Raw genomic sequence first — 21037 nt, 5'->3', positions numbered from 1 at the left:
ACCACTGCCCCCAGGAAGAAGAGTAATTAAAAGCCTCACCGCAGTAACCTAAATAATGACGACGGTGGTCGTTAATCAGAACATCCTGGTGGTGTTTACATTTGCGTTGTGCTGCCTCAGTAGAGACACACCAGGAGCCCAAGCTGAGGACTGGTTTGTGTCATGGGCAGCACAGGACGATCCCGGGTTTTGACAGCTCCACGGAGCTCTTGGAGAGGCTTGTTTCGGTTCTGAAGATGCCCTGTTCATGTTATCAGTGGGCCAGCTTGAGTCCAGCCTAATGAAGACCCCTCCGGGCCTTTGTCCACAACCGAAGGGTACACTCTGTGTCACGTGCTCTTGTGACCGCTCTGAGGATGAAGGGCACATGTAGTCTTCAGGGCCTGCCTTCTCAGTGGATTTTGGGAGAATGAAGTCACCAATGACATTCCCAAGGTTTAACCAGGTAAACCCAGACAGAGGTGTTTTGGGGAATTGGGGAATGGATTTTTTTTTTTATTCTTGTGGAGGTAAATTTCTTTTATATTTGAGGCATTTTGAAAACATGCTGGTGTACATGTCTGAGACAGGGTAAAGTCAGAAGGAACTCCCGTGTTGGGAGCAGTTCAGCCTTTGAAGGACTGATGTTCTCTGTAAGAAGAATCTCAGGAGTGGGGGTTGAATCCTGACTGCCCCTGACTGCCCCGTGACCTTGGGAAGTCATTTCACCTTTGAACCTCTTTCATTACCTGGTAAGCGTGGATTATCGTCTCTTCCTTGTGAGGATATTGTGAAGATTAAATGAAATAATGTCTGTGAAGCTACCTAGCACAGAGCAGGTTCTCGATCCTTAGTTTCTGAGTTCCTGCTCTTGCTGGTTTCATTACCAGGAGTAAATTGCTTGCTTGGCTAGTGTCACTGCCTTTGTTTTCTCGTGTGTGCAGAAATCCCTGGAGCTTCTTCTTTGCATCTTGAACTGTAGATTTTTGCAGAGCAGCTTTTTGGAAAACCCAGGCTCAGAAAGGTTATCAACATCCCATGGATTGATTACAAGTAAACCTGGGACTAAAACCCAGGCCTTAGGACTCCAGTCCTTTCCACCAGGCCAGGGTTATTGGTCGTGCTTTCTGCTTTTCTGAGGAGTGTGGGCATGGGAGATACATGCTTTGACTTTTTTATTGGTTCTCAAGTTACCAGCATTTGGAGCAGTATCTCATAAAGCTTCAAGTAATTTAGCATGCATAAACTCAGTTCGTATAATGAGCTATCATTATGCACGTTAGCTTGATTTTTTTTTTTTTTTTTAAGCAGATTACCAAACCCTTAGGGCAGAGCTGCCTGTAAACTGATTAATGACTTCAGAATAATTGCACTGCTGTCAGGAAATTGTATGACTTTGAATGGTAATATCCTTTTGTGTTATAATTTTAAAGGTGGTGAATCATATTTTTGGCTGATATAATTATCCCCCCCCCCATTTAAAATGTAATTACCATAAAGTATTAAATTTTGACGCAGTTTGATATAGGCTTTGATTTAGTTCATATTCTAGAAGAATGGTGTCTGGACTTTCTTGGAATTTATGTACCTGCTTGTCGATATCCACGCTATTTCATTTCTTGTGTTTTTCTCCCCTTGTTTTGTAAGAGGCACAAGGCAGACCATTCGGGGGGCATCTTTTCTATTACTTCTAAAAGCCTCTAAGACTGTCTTCTTAGCATGCAGAGAACACTTCTAAATCAAGGACTAAGAAAAGAATGACAGTCCAATAGAAAAAATAGTGACTTTATGTAATAGGATGACACCTGGTCTCTTAATCACATGAGTCCGAGAGGTGAAGGGTGCACACGCTGGCCCCAGGTGGCATGACTTCAGGTCCCGAATCTTCCACTTACTAGTTTGAGCGGACTCTTAAAATCCCTTTGTCTCCATTTCCTTGTCTGTCCAGTGAGGATTAAATGAATTAGTAAATGTAAAATAACTTGGGACAGTATTTGGCACACAATACTCAAGAAGTGTTAGCTGTTGCTATGATTGTGACTATTTAAAAAAAAAATTATCCCAACCTCACTCATCCTAAAAGAAATTCAAGTTTAAACAAAGCTGAGACACGTGAAAATACTCCGTGAGCAAGGGTGCAGGTGGAGGGCAGTGCCGCACGTGGGTGATTCTTTTATATTAAAATATTGGCACTGCTTTCAGTCAGCTCAGTTCGTCGCTCAGTCGTGTCCGACTCTTTGCGACCCATGAACTGCAGCACGCCAGGCCTCCCTGTCCGTCACCAACTCCTGGAGTCCACCCAAGCCCATGTCCATCGAGTTGATGATGCCATCCAACCATATCATCCTCTATCATCCCTTTCTCCCCCTACCCTCAATCTTTCCCAGCATCAGGGTCTTTTCCAGTGAGTGAGCTTTTCGCATGAGGTGGCCAAAATCCTGGAGTTTCAGCTTCAACCTCAGTCCTTCCAATGAACACCCAGGACTGATCTCCTTTAGGATGGACTGGTTGGATCTCCTTGCTGTCCAAGGGACTCTCAAGAGTCTTCTCCAACACTATAGTTCAAAAGCATCAATTCTTTGGCACTCAGCTTTCTTTATGATCCAACTCTCACATCTATACAGGATTATTGGAAAAACCATAGCCTTGACTAGACGGACCTTTGTTGGCAAAGTAATTGTCTTGGCTTTTTAATATGCTGTCTAGGTACTGCTTTAGCAGAGGAGAATTTAAAATAGCTGTTAAAGGTAAAAGAGCTATTAGACTTTGACCCAGCTGTTCCACTTTTAGGGATTCATCTTAGAAACGTGTATTAAAAAGACACGTATGTTTGCGAGCAGGAGTTTCAGTGTTGTTCATGTTAGCAGCAGACTGGTAGTGACTGATCTATTCTGGCGGGAGACATTTAAATTGTTAAATGCGTATAATGAAATGTGCTGTGGAGCCACCAAAGAGAGAGGATGTACATGTGTTAATGATTCCAAAGATGTACTATTACGGGGAAGGGGAAGCTTTCACACCCACACTGCCACACCCGCCAGGTAAGTCTGCACTGTCTCTGGAAGGAATTAGAATCAACTGTGGTAGCAGTTGCCTTTGAAGAGAGGGTCAGGGAGGGCTGGTAGGGAGACTGACTTTCCTGTATTCTTTTGTATCATCTGAAACAGAAAAATGTTAACACGCCTAAGTGTTAGTTTTTCCCCTCCCTGAAGTTCTTTATGTGCTCCCGCCAGCACACACACACACAGATGTGTGTGTGCATGTACATATACCGTCACGCACACTTTTCAGAACAAATGTTAGTCCAGGTGTCCGACTGTGCGGTGACAAGAACCAGCCTGTGCTGGTGGTGGTTAATACTTACTGAATATGCACTGTGATCCTTGGGGCGTTGCAAGCGTCTTACCCTTCTCATCCAAGCAGGTGCTGATGAGAAAAACCTCCCTGGGTGGTGGAAACTGAGGCCCTGGCTAAGTAAGCCCAAGACCCAGGGCTCTCCTATAGTTGCTGGAAGAGGTGCTGGGGCCAAAAAGACCTTGCCATGTGTGCCTGTTTTTAGAGATCTGAGAAGAGTGAGTTGAAAGGGCCACCAAGAGTTCTGCGCCTTGTTAGGAAACCCTGGATGTGTCTATCAACTCTTTGATTCTATTTCAGTTTCCAGAGGTGAGAGCCAGACTGGAAACTCATGTGGCTTGATAGATTTTTGTGCTTTATGCAACCCCCTGGAATTTCTAGAAATACTTTTGAACCCTCAGAGAATTGGAGCTATGACCAAGATTCTTTGTGTGAAACTTCTTGAACAGATCAAATGTAGAGTTTTACGGAAATTGGTACATATCTCTACCTTGTATAGGATGCTCTTTAAGCTGATTGCTACTTGCCTGAAGGCTGTAGTTATCAACTCTGACACCATGATGAGGGTGAATTGGCTTATCCTTGTGTGTGTAGCATTTCTCAGTGTGAAATGCAGTGTGGTCTGTATATATGTAGAAAAGATAGTCATATAAATTACGCATTGAATATGGTACTTTCTTTTATGGTTTCATCCAGTAAATCTTAGGCTACTGCTTCTTAATATTTTTGCCACTCCAGGCTGTTGAGGGATGTTCCATTTCTATCAGTAAACAGTGGCTCATTGGGGCAGTGATTTTTCTACAAGGGACCCAGGGGTCTTTTAGGGTATCCTGGGGGCAGTAGTGGAGAGTGGGAGGGTAGAGATAAATGATTCTGATTTTTATAACACACACACACACGCACTCACACTCGTAGTAGATGAGAATTAACTCTCTTAGACAAATGAATATTGTAACCTTTAACTTTATCTCATTACCCTGGAGGCAGAAATACCTGATGAAACCTTGATTTCACTAGCTGGCGTGTCTTCTCTCCATTTATGCACTGTCAGATTGCACATAAAACACGTTCGTGACCGATGAGCCCTGACTTGTAAGCAGGCAAGACAGACAGCCAGTTCTAGCCGGTGGTTCTTCTCCTTACAGGAAAAGGCACAGCTTCGAAGGTGGAGGAAGGATTGGACACGGTGCTGGGGAACGTGGGCCATCCATTGAACCGAAAGTAGGTGGTTTATTCTGAAATCAGCTTCTGTTTCCTCTTTATCAACGTGGTCTTTTTCTGTTTCAGCGAGTGGCTGTTTAATCTCTTCTGGAACCCTCTGGTTTGTTACAGCAGAGATGTCGGCTCCTTTGTAGGAATTACTTGAAGCCAGAGTCATGGTGGACGTGGGCAAGTGGCCCATCTTCACCCTGCTGTCGCCTCAGGAGATCGCGTCCATCCGGAAAGCTTGTGTCTTCGGCACCTCAGCCAATGAAGCGCTCTACGTCACTGACAGCGATGAGGTGGGCCTCTCCCAAACCCCAGAGCTTCCTTCCAGGGCTTTCCGGGAGGTGGGGTCTGCCATGTGCAGACTGAGAAAAAAGGAGGGCAGAAAGAGAACCTGAAATCCAAAAAGACGGTGTGTCTTTGATGTAATTTGTCTTTTCCTTCAGTTTCTTGGTTTAATACCCCTCATCTCTGCTGCCCTTCGAGTTTCATTGCTTCTTGTTGCTCAGGAGCTTGGTCGTGTCTGGGTGACCCCACGGACTGCCGCACGCCAGGCTTCCCTGTCCTTCACCATCTCCTGGAGTTTGCTCACACTCAGCTCTGTTGAGTTAGTGATGCCAACCAACCACCGAATTTCATGGTACAGCCAGATATTATAAAACTTAAGTAGGCAGCAGAGGTTGAATTTTAACAGCTGTATCAGCCCCTACCTATCTGCTGAGCGGTCAAGCTGAGCTGAAGCGCGTCTTGTGTTCAGGGTGGAGAAGGGACCCTTTGTGTAGCTGTAGGCCAAGTGACTCAGACAGAACTGTTTGTCTCCCAGGTCTTTGTATTTGGACTGAACTACAGTAACTGTTTAGGAACTGGAGATAACCAGAGTACACTTGTACCCAAAAAGCTGGAAGCCTTATGTGGAAAGAAGATTAAGAGTCTTAGTTATGGGAGTGGACCCCATGTTCTTCTCAGCACTGAAGGTAAAGTGGCAACAAGTTCAGCTTCTTCTGTTTGTGGGAAATCGAGTGATTAATTCTAAGCTAAAAGAAGGTAGAGCTGTGCCACATACTGAGTTTCAAATGATTTGTTTCTTATTTCTGAGTGGAAGTACATAAAGCCGGTGAAAGTTACTAAACACTTCAGGCTCTGCTTGGAACAGCTGTCAGATGACTTTCATTTTAATCAAACTTCTGAGGTTTTAGACGGCTTCTGTCAAGTTGTGGAAGATGAACCGCAGCAGATGAAAGTGGCCCTTCAGCCCAGTTTTCAGTGAGCTTTGTTGTAGCATGGCAATGTCCAGGTTTTACTTGGTACGTTTTTAAAAACACAGGTGATACTGGTTTTGCTTTGCCAGTGTCATTTCTGAATCTTGAATTCAAGAAGTCTCAGTTCATTTCCTGGCATTCATGTGGCCGTCTTATAGAAAAACGGTGGGGTAGATTCTTCCTGCCTCCCCGAGACCCCCAGAGAGCCCTCTGCGTTCTTCCCAGGCTGCAGATCTGCACCGTGGGCGCCCGGAACTCCCCGAGTCTGTCATACACAACCCGGCTTCTTCCCTTCACGCTTTAGGCACATGAGTTCTTGCTCTCTAGCTTTTTGTTGGGTAAACTGTAGTGTGCGCTTGGGAGCGATTGCGTCTCTGCCTTTCTGACTCTAGCCTGGGGAATCATGGCTTCCTTGGATGTAACCACCGGTCTTAGTATTGAGCTTTTTAGTTGCCTTTGACCCCCACTGGAATCCAGCTGGGTTCTCGGCATCTTCCTCAGGCTGTGAGGTCCAGATGTGAGCATGACTGTCTAGTGAGAGTGTAACCGGCATGGAGCATAATGAGGTGATTATTCCGCCTTTGAGTTGTGTGATCCTGCCTTCTGGCATCACATGGGCCCTTTCAAGCAGCTGCTTCTTTGCTGGCTGGCTCAGCTTGTCATCCATTGTGACCTAATGGTTTAATGTTTTCCTAACGCATTAATTTTTTAATGCAGCAATTGACTTCCTACTGTACAATTCTGAAGTGTTTTTTTTTTTTTTAAGAGCAAACATATTAAAACATGTGCATGACCTTGGGAGACTATTAACTTTTGGAATTATTTCTGGAGTTCAGATCCTGCAGTTTTAAATATCTTGAATGTTATAATTAAGATATACCTAAGCAGAAAGCACAAAAATAAGTAACTGATTTTCTTGTGGGAGTAGTCTTCTTTTTGTGTTTAATTCAGTTTTGATTGTTCTAATACGTTTTACATAACATATATATGATACGTGATATATAGCATGTTTAATGTATGTATAATATATACATTTGTGTGTATTTTGTATCTATTTCAAGTAGTCGTATAGTTCAAAAACAATTTAACACTTTAAACCATCAGTGTATGACTTTTAGTAAAAACCAGCACTCAGTTTTATCCATCCTTACTCTTAAAAACCACTCCTTTTTAACTCCTTCAGGTGTTTTTTTCTGACTTTTATTTATTTATTTTTTTCCTGACTTTTAATCTCATGTTTTTAAATTAATATGCTTATGCTGTTGGTTTTGAATTTTAATTTTAGACCTTATCCATTGACTTTATGTAACAGCAGATAGAATTAGCACTCTTTCTAATTAGCCTGATTGGCCTTCCTTCTCGGAGAAGGCAATGGCAACCCAGTCCAATACCCTTGCCTGGAAAATCCCATGGATGGAGGATCCTAGTAGGCTGCAGTCCGTGGGGTCGCAAAGAGTCAGACATGACTGAGCGACTTCACTTTTAACTTTTCACTTTTTACTCTCATGCATTGGAGAAGGAAATGGCAGCCCACTCCAGTGTTCTTGCCTGGAGAATCCCAGCGGTGGCGGGCCCTGGTGGGCTGCCGTCTGTGGGGTCGCACAGAGTTGGACACGACTGAAGCGACTTAGCAGCAGCAGCAGCAGCCTTCCCTCTGCTTCTCCTGTCAGTATAGTGATGTCACCACGTCACCATGTTCAGTTTTCACATTCCTAGGACTCGAAAGTGTTATTCACAGCTGAGCCATTCTCCTTTCTTACACAGCCGTTTGCTTTCCTGGTCTTACTTTTCTCCCCATCTGTCACTAACATGAGCCTGAACTCCGCTGTATCGCAGTGTTGCTTCTGGGCACCTCTGAGCCCATCAGGCTGCTCCAGGTCACCCTGTCCCCCGGCTCCAGCCTGGACTGGTCACTCTAAGCTGTTGCACACCTGTTGTCCTAGATCTTCATTTCACCATCATCCTCCGAAGTCACTTCACCTTTGTCCTTTCTGAATCGCCTACGTTTTGTGTCCCGTGTCTTCCTCCTTGGATTATAGCCTCATGTGGGTGAGACACATTTTCTAGTAGCTTCCCAAGAAAGGGATATGAGAGAAGTCTTTCAGACTTAATCTTAAAATGCCTTAATCTTCCCCAGGCAATTGATCCGTGACTTGTCTGCACAAAAAAGACAAAACAACAACAAAATAGCATTTCCATTCCAATCCTTTAATAGTATTTTGAGCATTTGCCTCTACTACCTGGTAGGCAGAGCTCAGTCCAGAGTGAAGAAAGGGTCTCTTTCTGGTCGGACCCATTTATAGCCCCCAAGGCCACTGGCGTTGTTCCAGCATAATCTAATCCTCTTGCCAGCTCTGTTTGGGGGCATTTTCCCCATAGCCCTGCAGTCCTTCTTGTTGACAGAATGGTTCCTGTGCCTGCATTTTGTGCCTCTCAGGTGCAAGAGGAAGATGTCTAGATTCAGTGCATCTCTGCAGCCCCCCACACCCACTCATTTCATGGCCCCGGGAGGCCACCCCAAGAGAGTGCACCAGACGGTCACTTGGTGGTTCCCATCACCTTGTGATGGGCATCGACACATCCTACTTTGATGCGCCTCTTCAATTCCCAGAGTGATCTCATAGGGCCGTGCCCATGTGGGTGTCCTGTTTCCAGTCCAGTTTCCATTGCCTGTCCACCTGACCACACAGCCAGGCCATTGGCTGTAGCCGTTGAGTTGGTAAAGACCTAACCACAGGGGCTTTTCCGATCGCTTAGTTCTTGCGTCACTGCTGGGAAGACAGCCTGCAGTTCAGCCACTGAGCTGATTGTTCTTGCCTCCTGCAGCCAGTCTTGCCATCCACTGGTTTTAATGTGGCCACTTTCCAAACGGGAGCGTGCCCATTTGCTGTGGAACTGCGTCTGCAAGGCCAGCAGCTCTTGATTGCTCGGTTAGAGCTTCACAGGGCACGTCCATAAGGCAGTGGGTTCTAGCAGCTTCTCAGCTGGCTCCAGATGAACAGAGGCTGCCTGCTTCATGATATAGCAGGCACCTCCCCACCTTACCCCAGCAGCATGCCCCCTGGGTAAAACATTTCTGTTTTATTATGAAACCCTCTGGGCACTGCCTTCCTTACTAGAGTGCTTCTCCAACACCACCCAAGATGTGGGTATCTCAGGTTTCATGATTATTTTATGTCTTTCAGTCATTGAGGGGATCTCAGTTACCGCGCAGGCTACTGATTTCCTCGCAAATGGTGAGCACCAGGCAGCAGCATCTGGGAAATTTCTGGTCTGAAATCCCAGTGGTCACTGCTGGGAGGTGCTGCAGGTTGGCTGTAAGCTCCTGGTGCAGAGTGCAGGTGGCGGATACTCTCACGGTCATGTCTGAGTCAGTGTCTTCCCACCCTTCAGCAGTGGGAGAGCTGCCACCCTCTGCTAACTCAGACATACCTGCTCTCATGCAAGACCCCACTCAGATCCAGCTGTCTTTCGGGTAATCTTACAGATGGGGCTTCCCTGGTGGCTTAGTGGTGAAGAATCCACCTGCCAAGCAGGAGATGCAGGCTCAGTCCCTGGGTCAGGAAGATCCCGTGGAGAAGGGAACGGCAACCCACTCCAATATTCTTGCCTTGGAAATCCCATGGACAGAGGAGCCTGATGGGCTACAGTCCATGCCGTTGCAAAGCATCGTACACGACCGAAGTGATTTAAAAAAGCCTGCTGTTAGTCCCCAGAAACCATCTGCCTTTCCCGCAGGCCACTGGGCAAGCTTCAATCGTTCAGCGAGTTCATTGGCCCCAGCGCCCCAGCTTGAATTACAGTGATGAACTCTTCTTATCCACGGGATGTTCTCTCTTTAAACACCTGTTTGGGCTCAGGCATTCTAGGGGTTCCCATCCAGCGCCCAGTTAAAACTGGCCTGAGGGTGGATTTCCACGCCTCATGTTTTAGGTAGGGGAAGCAGTGCCCAGTCAGAACTAATATCCATCCAATAGTACCTTCAGCTAAGAGAGACGGGACCACCTCACACAGAGTCTGTTCCAAAACCCCAGTTTCCATCCAGACTGTCACTTGACTCCCGTCCACTGTTGCCCATCCGCATCTTCCCGTTTTAAGCTTGGCTGTTAAGACTTCACCTGCAGGCTGTGGAATCACAGTGTGCTGGTCCTCTCTCCCCCTGGCTGTTTCACTCACTTACGCCTTTGGGTGCCTGGCCAACAGTGGGGCCACAAGATCCTGGCCTTTAGGTCAGGCTTTATCTTGATTCATCTTCCTTATCCTTGCCCCCAGGGCATTCCTGGTCAATTTTCTTATCTTAATCATTACCTTCTAGCTTTTTGAAAGTGAAAAGTTGCTCAGTTGTGTCTGACTTTTTGTGACCCCATGGACTGTAGCCCACCAGGCTCCTCTGTCCATGGGATTGTCCAGCAAGAATACTGGAGTGGGTTGCCGTTCCCTTCTCCAGGGGATCTTCCCAACCCAGGGATTGAACCCATTGGGATTGAATACAGGTGTCTCCTGTATTAAAGGCAGATTCTTTACCGTCTGAGCCACCAGGGAAGCCCTTATAGCTTTTTAAATGCCTTTAAAACTGGGATAAATAGAGTTGACTTGTTTGGGGCCCTTCAGAGTTAGAGACCAACACGGGGTCCCTTTGGTCCAGCAGACTGTGACAGTGCCATAGTCATCCCTTGGCTTCAGTTCCATTAACATCCCTTTTATTGATCCCACTCGGTAATTGAAGACTTTTATTCTGCCGGGTTGGGTCCCTTGCTCCCCCTTTGTCTTTCTCCATTTTCATAATTCCTTTCATGTTCTCGGTAAGATCCATATGACGAAGTTGAGATAGCATATTGGATAAGGCTTCTCAAACTATTTGATTTTGTATTCAGAGGTGAATACCCCAGGTATCATAAAGCCAGTCCCACATGGTTTGCATCTCAGCTGCTTCATCTGGGATGTTCCATTTGCCATTAATAGGGGGAGTTGGGAATTCGGTCTTCTCAGGATAAACACACTACCGTGGCTTTTATCCAGTCCACCACCCTGGCAGTCTCCTTAGGAATAACCTCCTGGGTCATGCACAGCCATGTGTGACGGCTCAGTAGAGAGCGGTGGGTCCTGCCTCAACGCACACCTGCTCTTCCAGCCCGCAGCCTTGAAAACCACAGACACACCCCTCATGTCAGTTACACGCACAGCCCGTGTCAGTAAAGGCTCCTCAGGAAGCCGGTGACATCAGCCCTCAGAATGAGCCAGTTCCTGCACACCATACCCTCTGCTTTTGGTTGTTTCTTGGTCTCCCGTTCCCCACGTTAACTATTTTCTCAGTAGACTCAGAGGTATTAGAGGTACTTTCTGTTGCTCCTGCATAATTTTCTCGGCAGCTTTGAGGCAAATGGCTGAAGTACAGATTGACGCAAATCTGAGCTTGAATCAACATCAAGGGCCCCACCCAGCACTTACTTTTATTTTCATTTCAGCTGTTATATATGAAATAAGCAGGAAATTGTTCATTTAGCGTGCTTATTTTGCATTTCCTTATGTATCTGTTGAGCCAGTTCCTTAGGAGTTGGCTCTACTCCCATTTCTAAATTGCATTGGTAACTTTGACCTTTGGTATCTGATCACAGCACGGCTGCAGTTTCGTACCAGGGTGACTAGGTAGCTATCCGGGAGTCAAAGTTTCCTCATTCTTTGTTCTTTAATCTCTTTGTCTTCAAAAAACAAATGTCTGTGAGCCATTTGCAGACTGTTTTGCAAATCCCATCCCTGACATCAACTAAATAGAGAGTTCTTGGTTGCAGTGTGTGTGTGTGTGTGTGTGAGACAGAGAGAGAGGGAGAGAGAGAGAGAGACAGAAAGTGTTAGGTAATTCCTAGACCCAATCTCTGTGTGTGTGTGTGTGTGTGTGTGTGGTAATTCCTAGACCCAATCTCTGTGTGTGTGTGTGTGTGTGTGTGTGTGTAGGCACTCCCACACCAAGAAGTAATGCTTGGATATTATCAGAGTGTCCAGGAATTGCACACAATTCTGATGCTGTCTACTCAGAGATAGAATCAGATCGCACAGGTAAGAGGCTCAGTCCCATGACACCACCCTCCACTGGAGATGCTGGTCTCCAGCCCAGGCTGTTACCTGTGCTTCTGATTAACCGGCTACAAATCCCAGGTTCTCTCTACCTCTCCTTGGGCTTTGTGTGTTTTTGTTTTTGTTTTTTTTCACTGTTCCATGTGGCATGTGGGATCTTAGTCCCCAACCCAGGGATCAAACTCAGACCCCCTGCAGTGGAATCCTAACCACTGCAGATTCCTAACCACTGGACCACCAGGGAGCTTGTGCTTTGGATTGGATTAATTTGCTGGAATGACTCAAGGAACTCCAGAAAATTGATTTACTCATTAGATGACTGATTATTATAAAAGGATATGAATCAACAGTCCGAATAAAGGAGCCTTCATCCTTGTAAGGCTTGGTGCCCTACACAGTGGCATGTGTAAGTGTTCTTGTTCTCCGATATGAAAACACTCTGAAAAGGCCAGAAAACTGTCCCCTGAGGTTCTTATGGAGGCTTCCTTATGTAGTCATGACGGCTAAGCCATTGGCATTGGCAGTTGATTCAGCCTCCAGCCTTCTCCCCTCCAACCCACTTACCTTGTGGTTGGTTCTCCTGGCAATAGAGATGCCAGGAGATAATGTTCTTATTATCAAAAGATGCCCTCATCATTGTCAGCTGTAAGGAGATTCCTCTGGTTTTGGAAGCTGTGAGCCAGGGACTGTGGATGATGACCATATATACAAGAGCAATGTATTTTTGTAATCTGGATGACCAAATATATATTTCTTACAAATCACAACGTCACTAAAAGAAGTAAAGGTTGGAACACGAGTTGTACAGAGCCTGGGAGGAAAGTTCCGGGTCAGCTGTCTCTTCTCTGAGCTGATTGTGTGTGTGTGGCCCCCCTTGTGTAGATGGAGTCGTGTATGCCTGGGGCCACAATGGCTACAGCCAGCTTGGGAATGGGACAACCAACCAAGGCCTGGCACCCATCCAGGTCTGCACCAACCTCTTGATCAAGCAAGTGGTTGAAGTAGCTTGTGGCTCGCATCATTCAATGGCTCTGGCAGCTGATGGAGAGGTAAGTGCCCTGCTCTTATGCTTTGTTTTTACTTTTATTTATCTATTTTTTATTTCTTGAGGGGGGCCATTCCTCAAGGTATGGAAGATCTTAGTTCCCTGACTGGGGATCAAACTCATGCTCCCTATAATGGAGGTGGGAAGTCTCAACCACTGGAGTGGAAGGGAAGTCCCTCGCTTATTTCCCTGTAGCTCAAACGTTAAAGAATCTGCCTGCAATGCAGGAGACCTGGGTTCAACCCCTGGATTGGGAAGATCCTCTGGAGAAGGAAATGGCAACCCATTCCAGTATCCTTGCCTGGAGAATCCATAGACAGAGGAGCCTGATGAGCTATAGTCCATGGGGTTGCAGAAAGTTGGACACGACTGAGCAACTAATACACACAAAAGACACATAAAAGTTACCATCTTAACCATTTTTAAGTGCTCAGTTCAGTGACATTAAGTACATTCACGTTGTTTTGCAACCATCACCACCATCCATCCACAGCACAGTTCATCTTGCAGAACTGACCTCTGTGCCCATTAAACATTAACTCTCTTCTTTCTTTTAGTCCCAGCCCCTGGCAACCCCCATTCTGCTTTCTAAGAATTTGACCCCTCTAGGTACTTCCTGTGAGTGAAATCACAGAGTACTTGTCCACTGTGACCACCTTATTTCACTTAATGTCCTCAAGGTTCATCCATATGGCAGCATGTGGCGGATTTTCATCCCTTTTTAAGGCTGACAGTGTTTCATTGTTTATCTGTTTTGTTTATCCATTTGTCTATTGATGAACATTTGGATCATTTCTACCTTTGGCCATGTGAAAGTGCCTTCCTTTTTTTTTTTTAAAAAAAAAAGACCATATTTGTACTTGACTTGAATATGGTGTGAACATAGCTGCCCTGGGTGCATAGCTAAAGCCACTGTGAGAACAAGCTCCTTCTCTAACACAGCCTGCGTTGTGTGATCTGGAGCACTCTTTTGAAGATAGTAGACTGAATTCTTAAGGCAGTTGAGTCTCTTGCTTTTGCTTGGATTACAAATTAGATGTGTATGACAGTGTTCTGTACTGTCGTTTTTTAATGACCTCTACCCACCCCCCCAGGTCTATTCTTGTTTTTCAGTAAATGTAGTGATGTCATAGCATCACTACCAACATTCCAGTAGGTTCTGTACAGCCTGATTTCCTGCCCTCCCCCACCAAGTTCCATGCATATCTTAAATGTTACTCATCCCGTTGGTTCTATCTTCTAGTCTTTTGTGCCATTTCGTTCCCCTTCCATCACCTTAGGTCGGGCTTTGCCATCTCCTGGACCGTTGCCATGGTCTCTTCTGTTTCATAGCTTTTATCCTTTTTTTAAATATTTATTTAGTTATTTGGCTGTGCCGGATCTTGGTTGCAGCATGCGAGAACTTCAGCTGTGGGATGTGGGATCTGGTTCCCTGACCAGGGATCAAACTCAGGCCCCCTGCAGTGGGAGCGCAGAGTCTTCCCCACTGGCCCACCAGGGCAGTCCCTATCCCATAGCTTTTACGTTGGTCTAAACTGTGCAGTATAACTTCTCTGCCCACTGTGTCTTCCGAAATAAAAGTCAGATCCTGTTGGTCCCTGTTTAGTCCTTCAGAGGCGTTAGAGTGATTTCACTCAGTGGGGCAGGTTACAGCTGAGGAAACCAGAGCAGCGGTGAGATAAAGCTTTCGTGGCTGGAATGTGCTGGAGCCAGGCCTCGCACACAGCCCTGGTGCACGGAATCCACTGCTCCCAGTCTGTTTCTTGGTCAGTGGAACCCCAGTCCCCATTTTTTAAAAACAAAAGGCAACTGCATTGGAAGAGAACTTGGGCTATTTGAAAAGAAGTGCAGAAGAATGACGGTTGAAATTAGAACTTGCTAATTGTGCAGCCTGCATTCCTGGTTTATTGTAACCTTAAGCATATGCTACTCTGGGTAATTGGTAAATATAAATATTTACACTAGCTGTTCCTGTGAATCCACTTAACAGGAAGTAATTACTTTCAGGGTTATTTCTTTTTGTGCCTGTGAAATGAACCTATACCATATATACTTTTTTTTTTTTTTTTCCATATATACTTTTTAAGACATCAGCCGTGAGTTTCAAGACAGTACATGGGCAGCCTCAGACATGTGATCTTAGGTAGAAAATGCTGACAGAGGAAAGAGAACAGAGACTCGTGGAAGCCAGAACTCAGGATGTGTGAGGACCACTTGCCACAGGCCAGTGAGAGGAGTGAGAGGGGTCCTCACAGATCTTCCTAGTGATGGAGGAAATTATCTCTTCTGCTGCCAGCATCTGCCCTTGGCTGACTCTTCTCTTTGGCCACACTCTTGTTTGACAAGCTCAGTTAATAATTAACTTGAAGGTATTTTCATTTTGTTTTTCATCTTTAGCTTAGAGATCCATTTGTGTCTCTCTCCATTGGAAATATGGTTTTCAGGCTATGGCTGATCACAGGCCAGAAGTAAACAGGATGTAGTTGAGGAGGGGAGCTGCTTGGAGATGACAGCAAATGAGGACTCAGAAAACATTATCGAGAACAACTCAACATTCTAAAGCATTAGTCCTACAGTTAAAAATAATTTAAAAAAAAAAAAAAGAATTTCTTAACAACCCCATGTCATTCCTGTAGGGACAAGCATCTCCTTAATACTTATGAGCCTGACTGTGTTAGGAAGTGGAACTGTGATTAATAATTGTATTGATGGTGGGCTTGTGTCATCAGGAAGGGTATATAGTATCTCCCACTGGTGATTGATGAGATAGAGGAAAGTAAGTATTGTTTTGAAGGACTTCCATGGGGAAAAAAAAAGACTGTACCCAAAGAGTTAGGCTGATTTTTTTCATGTCACTGATGCTTACGTGGCACATCCTCATTTCCTTTGGATGCCAGATTTAAAAACCATAAGGAACTACTAACATTATAGTGGCTATATAGCAGTGTGGAGAGCACCGCTAGACTGCCTGGGTTCATGTTAGCAGTAAGTCACATTTGCTGGCTGTGGAGTATCAAGAAAGTCCCTTAACCCCTCTGTGTTCCCATTTACATGTATAAAATGGGGATGATAATAGTGTTAATACCTACCCCAGGGTCATCTTACAGGCTTACTGTGAGGATTAGATGGGTTCCTGTGTGTGAAGCACTTAGGACCATTAGCACACTGTAAGGACTCATTCAGTGGGTTTATTTTTGTTTAATGATGATTATTATGTGTGAGAATTTTGACCCTTACTCTTCTTTCTTTCTCTTTTTCTCTTTCTGTTGTGTAGGTATTTGCTTGGGGCTATAACAACTGTGGCCAGGTGGGGTCAGGGTCCACCGCAAATCAACCAACTCCTCGGAAAGTGACAAACTGTTTGCATATTAAGAGGGTAGTTGGCATCGCCTGTGGTCAGACCTCATCCATGGCTGTTCTGGACAATGGTGAGGTGAGTCGTCTCTGTACCCACCTTTCTCCTGTCCTTTTCTTTATGAGGTTTGGGCTTAGATCATGGAAGGAAGAGTGCTCTGATTTGATAGCTCCATGGATAGTTAACTGATAGAGGTGTAATCACAGGCTGTTTGCTCCTCATTATGAATTTTTTTTTTCTCATTATGAATTTTTAAGTTCCAAGGTTTATCTGCAAGTAGAAGTTCGAATGTGTTTTTGCCAGATCCACATAGCCCGATGCTTACAGGCATTTGTTTGTGATTTAATGTAGTAGATGAAAGAATTTAATGTTACCTCTTTCTTCTTATGAAAGAGGACTCTTTTTTTTTTTTTTCAAGTGAAAGCTGGTTTATTTAGAGAGATATACATTCTATAGACAGAATACAGCCTGTCTAGAAGATGAGACCAGCCCTTAGAGAAACACTCTGAAGACAGAGTGTGGGCCATCTCAGAAGGTGAGAGGCCCTGTGTGCTCTTTAAAGTTAGCTGATGGTGTTTATAAGCACTGATGCTAATGGGCATGAAGGCTCTGTGTCTGCCTATATCTGCAATGCTTGCCCCCAGGAAGAAGCAACTTGCAAATGCAGAATTTTTCATCCCGATGGTTGTTAGCTACTCTTAAAAAAAACCCACCTTTCAGTAATCCTCGACCATGGTCACCTTTGAGTTGATGGTTATTTCTGTACAATTATTCTGGCTGCAGCTTCTACTTAAATGGACCTGTTACCACTTGTACATGTCCCAGTGCACAAACATTACTTCAAGATACTTCTTTGAATGTGAATGCATGGCATCCTGCATCGGGGTGTGAAGGTGCTGTAGAGTTTACTGAATACTCAGCTCTATTAACTGACTTTCTGAATCAAGCCTGATACTATGCTGGATGACTTCTGAATTCCTTGGGATAGTCATCTAACATCCTTCATCCCAGTATTTTCCACATCTTTATCTTATTTTTTTTCTTTTTTGAAACACTTTTTATTTTTAAAAGTAAATTTAATTTAAAAATTATTATTATGTGATTATTTCAACAAAGGAAAACAAATAAGACACGTGAAATAAAAAGTGAATACCTTTCCCTCAGTTTTTTAATGGTTTGATGTATATCTTTTTGGACCTTTCTGTATAAATAGTTATATACGGGTGAGTATAATTACCTACTGCTTTTCTCTGCCAGTCTGTACCTTTTCTGCTTAACAACATAGATGTTTTACCTGAATCTATTGGCAGACCATTTATAGTTGCTTCCAATATAACAGTTGCTTAATTTTCTTTGTATGGATGTGCGTTTTCCAAGACTCATATCCAGAACTCTTCTGATGGGCATTTCACCTTTTTTTTTTTTTTCATATTTGGCTATTAAAAACACTGTTGCACTGATTTTCTCTGTTACTGTTTCTGTGTGTGTATATCTTTGTATACACATACAAGTATTTCTATAGAATAATTTTCCAGAAATAGGGTTTCTGGGTCAGGGAAGATACCATTAAATTTTTTGATAGCTCTTGCCAAATTTCTCCCCAGAAGGTTCAAACCTGTTAGACTTCTGACACTGAAGTCTTTTAACCATCTCTAGCTAGCACCCTGAACTCCTTGTCCCCTTTACCCCTTGTCACACAGACGTGGAAGGCCCTCACCCACACCCGTTTGCCCTGCGTTGCCCTTGGGTGTGTTGCCACCCACACCTGGTGTTTCTGATCTGAGCCAGGCCTTCTGTCTGTTCCTGGCCAGTACTTCACCCTGTCCCATGCTGGCTGTTCTCAGCCTTCAACACTCGCTGTCAGACCTGTGCCCAGCTCTGCTTCTTTGCGTGATGACCCATCTTGCTGCAGGTGTCTGAGGGGTCCCCACATTCTCCTGTGTCTCCTCCTCTCACCTCTTTCCTCTGTCCCCTCTCTGTGGTCCTGCCGTCACTGCCTTCACTGGACCCCCATCAGAGCTCCCCTATCTGCCAATGGGAGATGAGTTTATGTATTTGAGGTCGTCCTGCCTCTGGTCTTGCTCACCACAGTTATCCTTCATGTTGCTGCCTGCAAGATCGCTCCAGAATACAACTTTAATCATGTTAATCTCTGCTTTGGAATATTTCAGTGGCAGATCCATGGATGCGTTTCACGTTCCTTGGTCTGTGTTTGGGCACTTCATCCCTTGGCCCTTACTTTTCCTTCTTGTCTTTTCCCTACCACCACCCAAGGTGGGTCCAGCCAGCCCACCTGCTTGTCTCCTGAACCTGCCTCTCCCTGGGATACCTTCATCCCCATCTACCCTTCAGCCAGATCTGAGCATCTACCGTGCTCAGATTTCTGCTCTCTGAAAATATCTTTCCTTAACTTTCTTCCTATGGCTAAGTTCTTTCTCCTCTCTGCCTGTAGTGCCTTGATTATATCTCTACCCCAGCACTTGCCGTCTGGCTGCAAAAAAATTGCGTATGTCCATCTCCCCTGTTCAACTGCTTCCAAAGACTTAATTCCTAGTACTTTTCAAAAAATCCTGAAATACAGTAGGTGATTAATAGTTGTTAATGAGCCTCAGGTTCCTCTTGTAGCAAGCAAGAATTAATGACTCACCCAAGGCTGTCCAGCTAGTAAGCTCTGGAGTAGAAGCTGCAGATTCTGTCATCCCCAAGCCTGAAACATCTTCTGTTTGGAGATCAGTTGTGGGACCTCATTCAGTAGAATATGAGTGTTGGAAATGAAAGAAATCTCTCATTTGTTTAGACGGATTTCATTTTTATCTCTTTCCTCTTACCAGCAGTCTTAAAACTCTCGTCTCCCCCTTTCTCTAAGGTGTATGGTTGGGGCTACAACGGCAACGGTCAGCTCGGCCTGGGAAACAACGGCAACCAGCTGACCCCTGTGAGAGTGGCGGCTCTGCACAGTGTGTGTGTGAACCAGGTGTGTGTGGCGGGCTCCTGGCCGCTGCTCCCCGGCTATCTTCCCTGCTCTGACTTGGAATATCTGTGGGAATTTAGTTCCCGGACCAGGGATTGAACTTGTTCCTCCTGAATAGAAGCACGGAGTCCTAATCATTGAACCAATAGGGAAGTCCCAGAGATTTACTCTTTAATAAGACTTTTTGAACAGTACCCCGTGCCTTCATCTGCCACATTTAATATTATATCCTCCCTAAATTCCCATGATGAGAAGCAAGACCATGGTGCTGGCACATTGGTCTTGATAATTCGAAAAGCTACTGGAAAAAAATCCAGTAGTCTCAGGTATAGGCTTTTCTAATGCTTTTTTAATGTTCCAGAGAATGTCAGTCCACACCTGATGATGAATTGGCATTCTGCAGGAGCTGGCTGTAATCTTTAAGTAGATGTTTCCCCTGCCCTTCCTGTTCTCCTGTTGATGGTAACCATGTAAATTTACTTGCAGATTGTCTGCGGCTATGCACATACTCTAGCACTAACCGATGAGGGCTTGCTCTATGCCTGGGGAGCTAACACGTATGGGCAGCTGGGAACTGGCAATAAACATAACCTGCTAAGCCCAGCACTCGTCATGGTGGAGAAAGAAAGGTAACTTGGCGGTACTGTGTCTTGGGATTGTGTGTGCATGGGGACTTGGGCCTGTGTGCGCTGGAGTGCTGGTGTTTGGCTTTGTAGCTCTTTCGTTCATTAACATTCTCATTGTGAACAAAAGTGCTGTTTTACCAGAGTGAACGTGAAGTTGACATGATTCTCATGCAGCTTTCTCAGATGACCACCCGAAATAACCACTGATAGGCATTCATGCATTTTGGTGTATTGCTTGTGGACTTCCTAGTAGGGTCTGTCACCATGTTGAAATGTAAAGCATATTATTTTCCCTTTGAGCCAACTAAACTTTTAAATAAATAAAATCTGCCCTTGAAAGGCCATTATCTGTTTAAATATTGATTAGACTTAATGTGTGTTACTAGAATAGATGCTTAATGTTTTGAGCCATATTGTGAGGTCTTGCGCACTAAGCTTTAGGATGTTGACTTCTAATTCTGGGATGCCACCTAGGAAGCATGCAGAGAAATGTAGTAAGTTTGGCTTGATGTCCGTTTGCATTGGGATAGTCAGAGTCCATGACCCCTGGACCACCGCTTAATCAGCCTAATGAGCCTTCTGAGCCCCGACTGGGGGTAAGAGAGAAAGTTGTATTTGTAGGGAAATGGTTTATTGAATACAGTATTTTTTGCTACTGGTTAAGCCCCCAGAACTGCCAGGACATTTTTTTCAGTGGCTGCTTTACTCATTTAGGTTGGTTGCTAGTCGGTTTTCCCAGGTTTTCCTCAACAATATTTATTACCCGTCCTAACCGGTGAGAAGGGGGCCACCCAGGATGAGCGTAACCCGGAGCTGTTGCTCCAACCTGTGGGTTTTGTCCATATGACCTGGATCTTGGGCTCTTTGAGGTGTTCGGAGCACAGAACTTTTATTTGCCGTGTGTGGTGCGCTTGGGCCTCTGTGAAGAAAACGTAACGTGCGTTTTTCTTAAAACTCTCCAGGGTGATAGAGATCGCGGCCTGCCACTCGGCGCACACGTCGGCCGCCAAGACGCAGGGCGGCCACGTGTACATGTGGGGCCAGTGCCGCGGGCAGTCGGTGACCCTGCCGCACCTCACGCACTTCTCCTCCACCGACGACGTGTTCGCCTGCTTCGCCACGCCCGCCGTCACGTGGCGCCTGCTGTCTGCGGGTGAGCGCGCCCGGCTG

General features: G+C 45.2%; 1 protein-coding gene across 4 annotated transcripts in view; it reads left to right on the top strand.

Annotated features, from left to right (window-relative positions):
• The window catches only part of RCBTB1 (RCC1 and BTB domain containing protein 1), a 51886-nt gene that overhangs the window by 13516 nt on the left and 17333 nt on the right, over positions 1-21037 (top strand). For 3 of the 4 annotated variants that reach the window (XM_043478317.1, XM_043478315.1, XM_043478316.1), the window contains exons 2-9: positions 4479-4554; positions 4666-4835; positions 5363-5513; positions 12753-12919; positions 16190-16348; positions 19137-19244; positions 19728-19870; positions 20830-21020. In XM_043478317.1, coding sequence (XP_043334252.1) covers positions 4710-4835; positions 5363-5513; positions 12753-12919; positions 16190-16348; positions 19137-19244; positions 19728-19870; positions 20830-21020 — 1045 coding nt within the window. In that variant the 5' untranslated portion in view covers positions 4479-4554; positions 4666-4709. The remainder of the gene's footprint in view (positions 1-4478; positions 4555-4665; positions 4836-5362; positions 5514-12752; positions 12920-16189; positions 16349-19136; positions 19245-19727; positions 19871-20829; positions 21021-21037) is intronic. The other variant, XM_043478318.1, reaches the window with a different exon arrangement.

Source organism: Cervus canadensis, chromosome 9, assembly GCF_019320065.1.
Source record: "Cervus canadensis isolate Bull #8, Minnesota chromosome 9, ASM1932006v1, whole genome shotgun sequence".
Lineage (NCBI taxonomy): Eukaryota > Metazoa > Chordata > Mammalia > Artiodactyla > Cervidae > Cervus > Cervus canadensis.
Note: the sequence above shows the minus strand (reverse complement) of the source record. Positions and strands in the feature narration are given on the sequence as shown.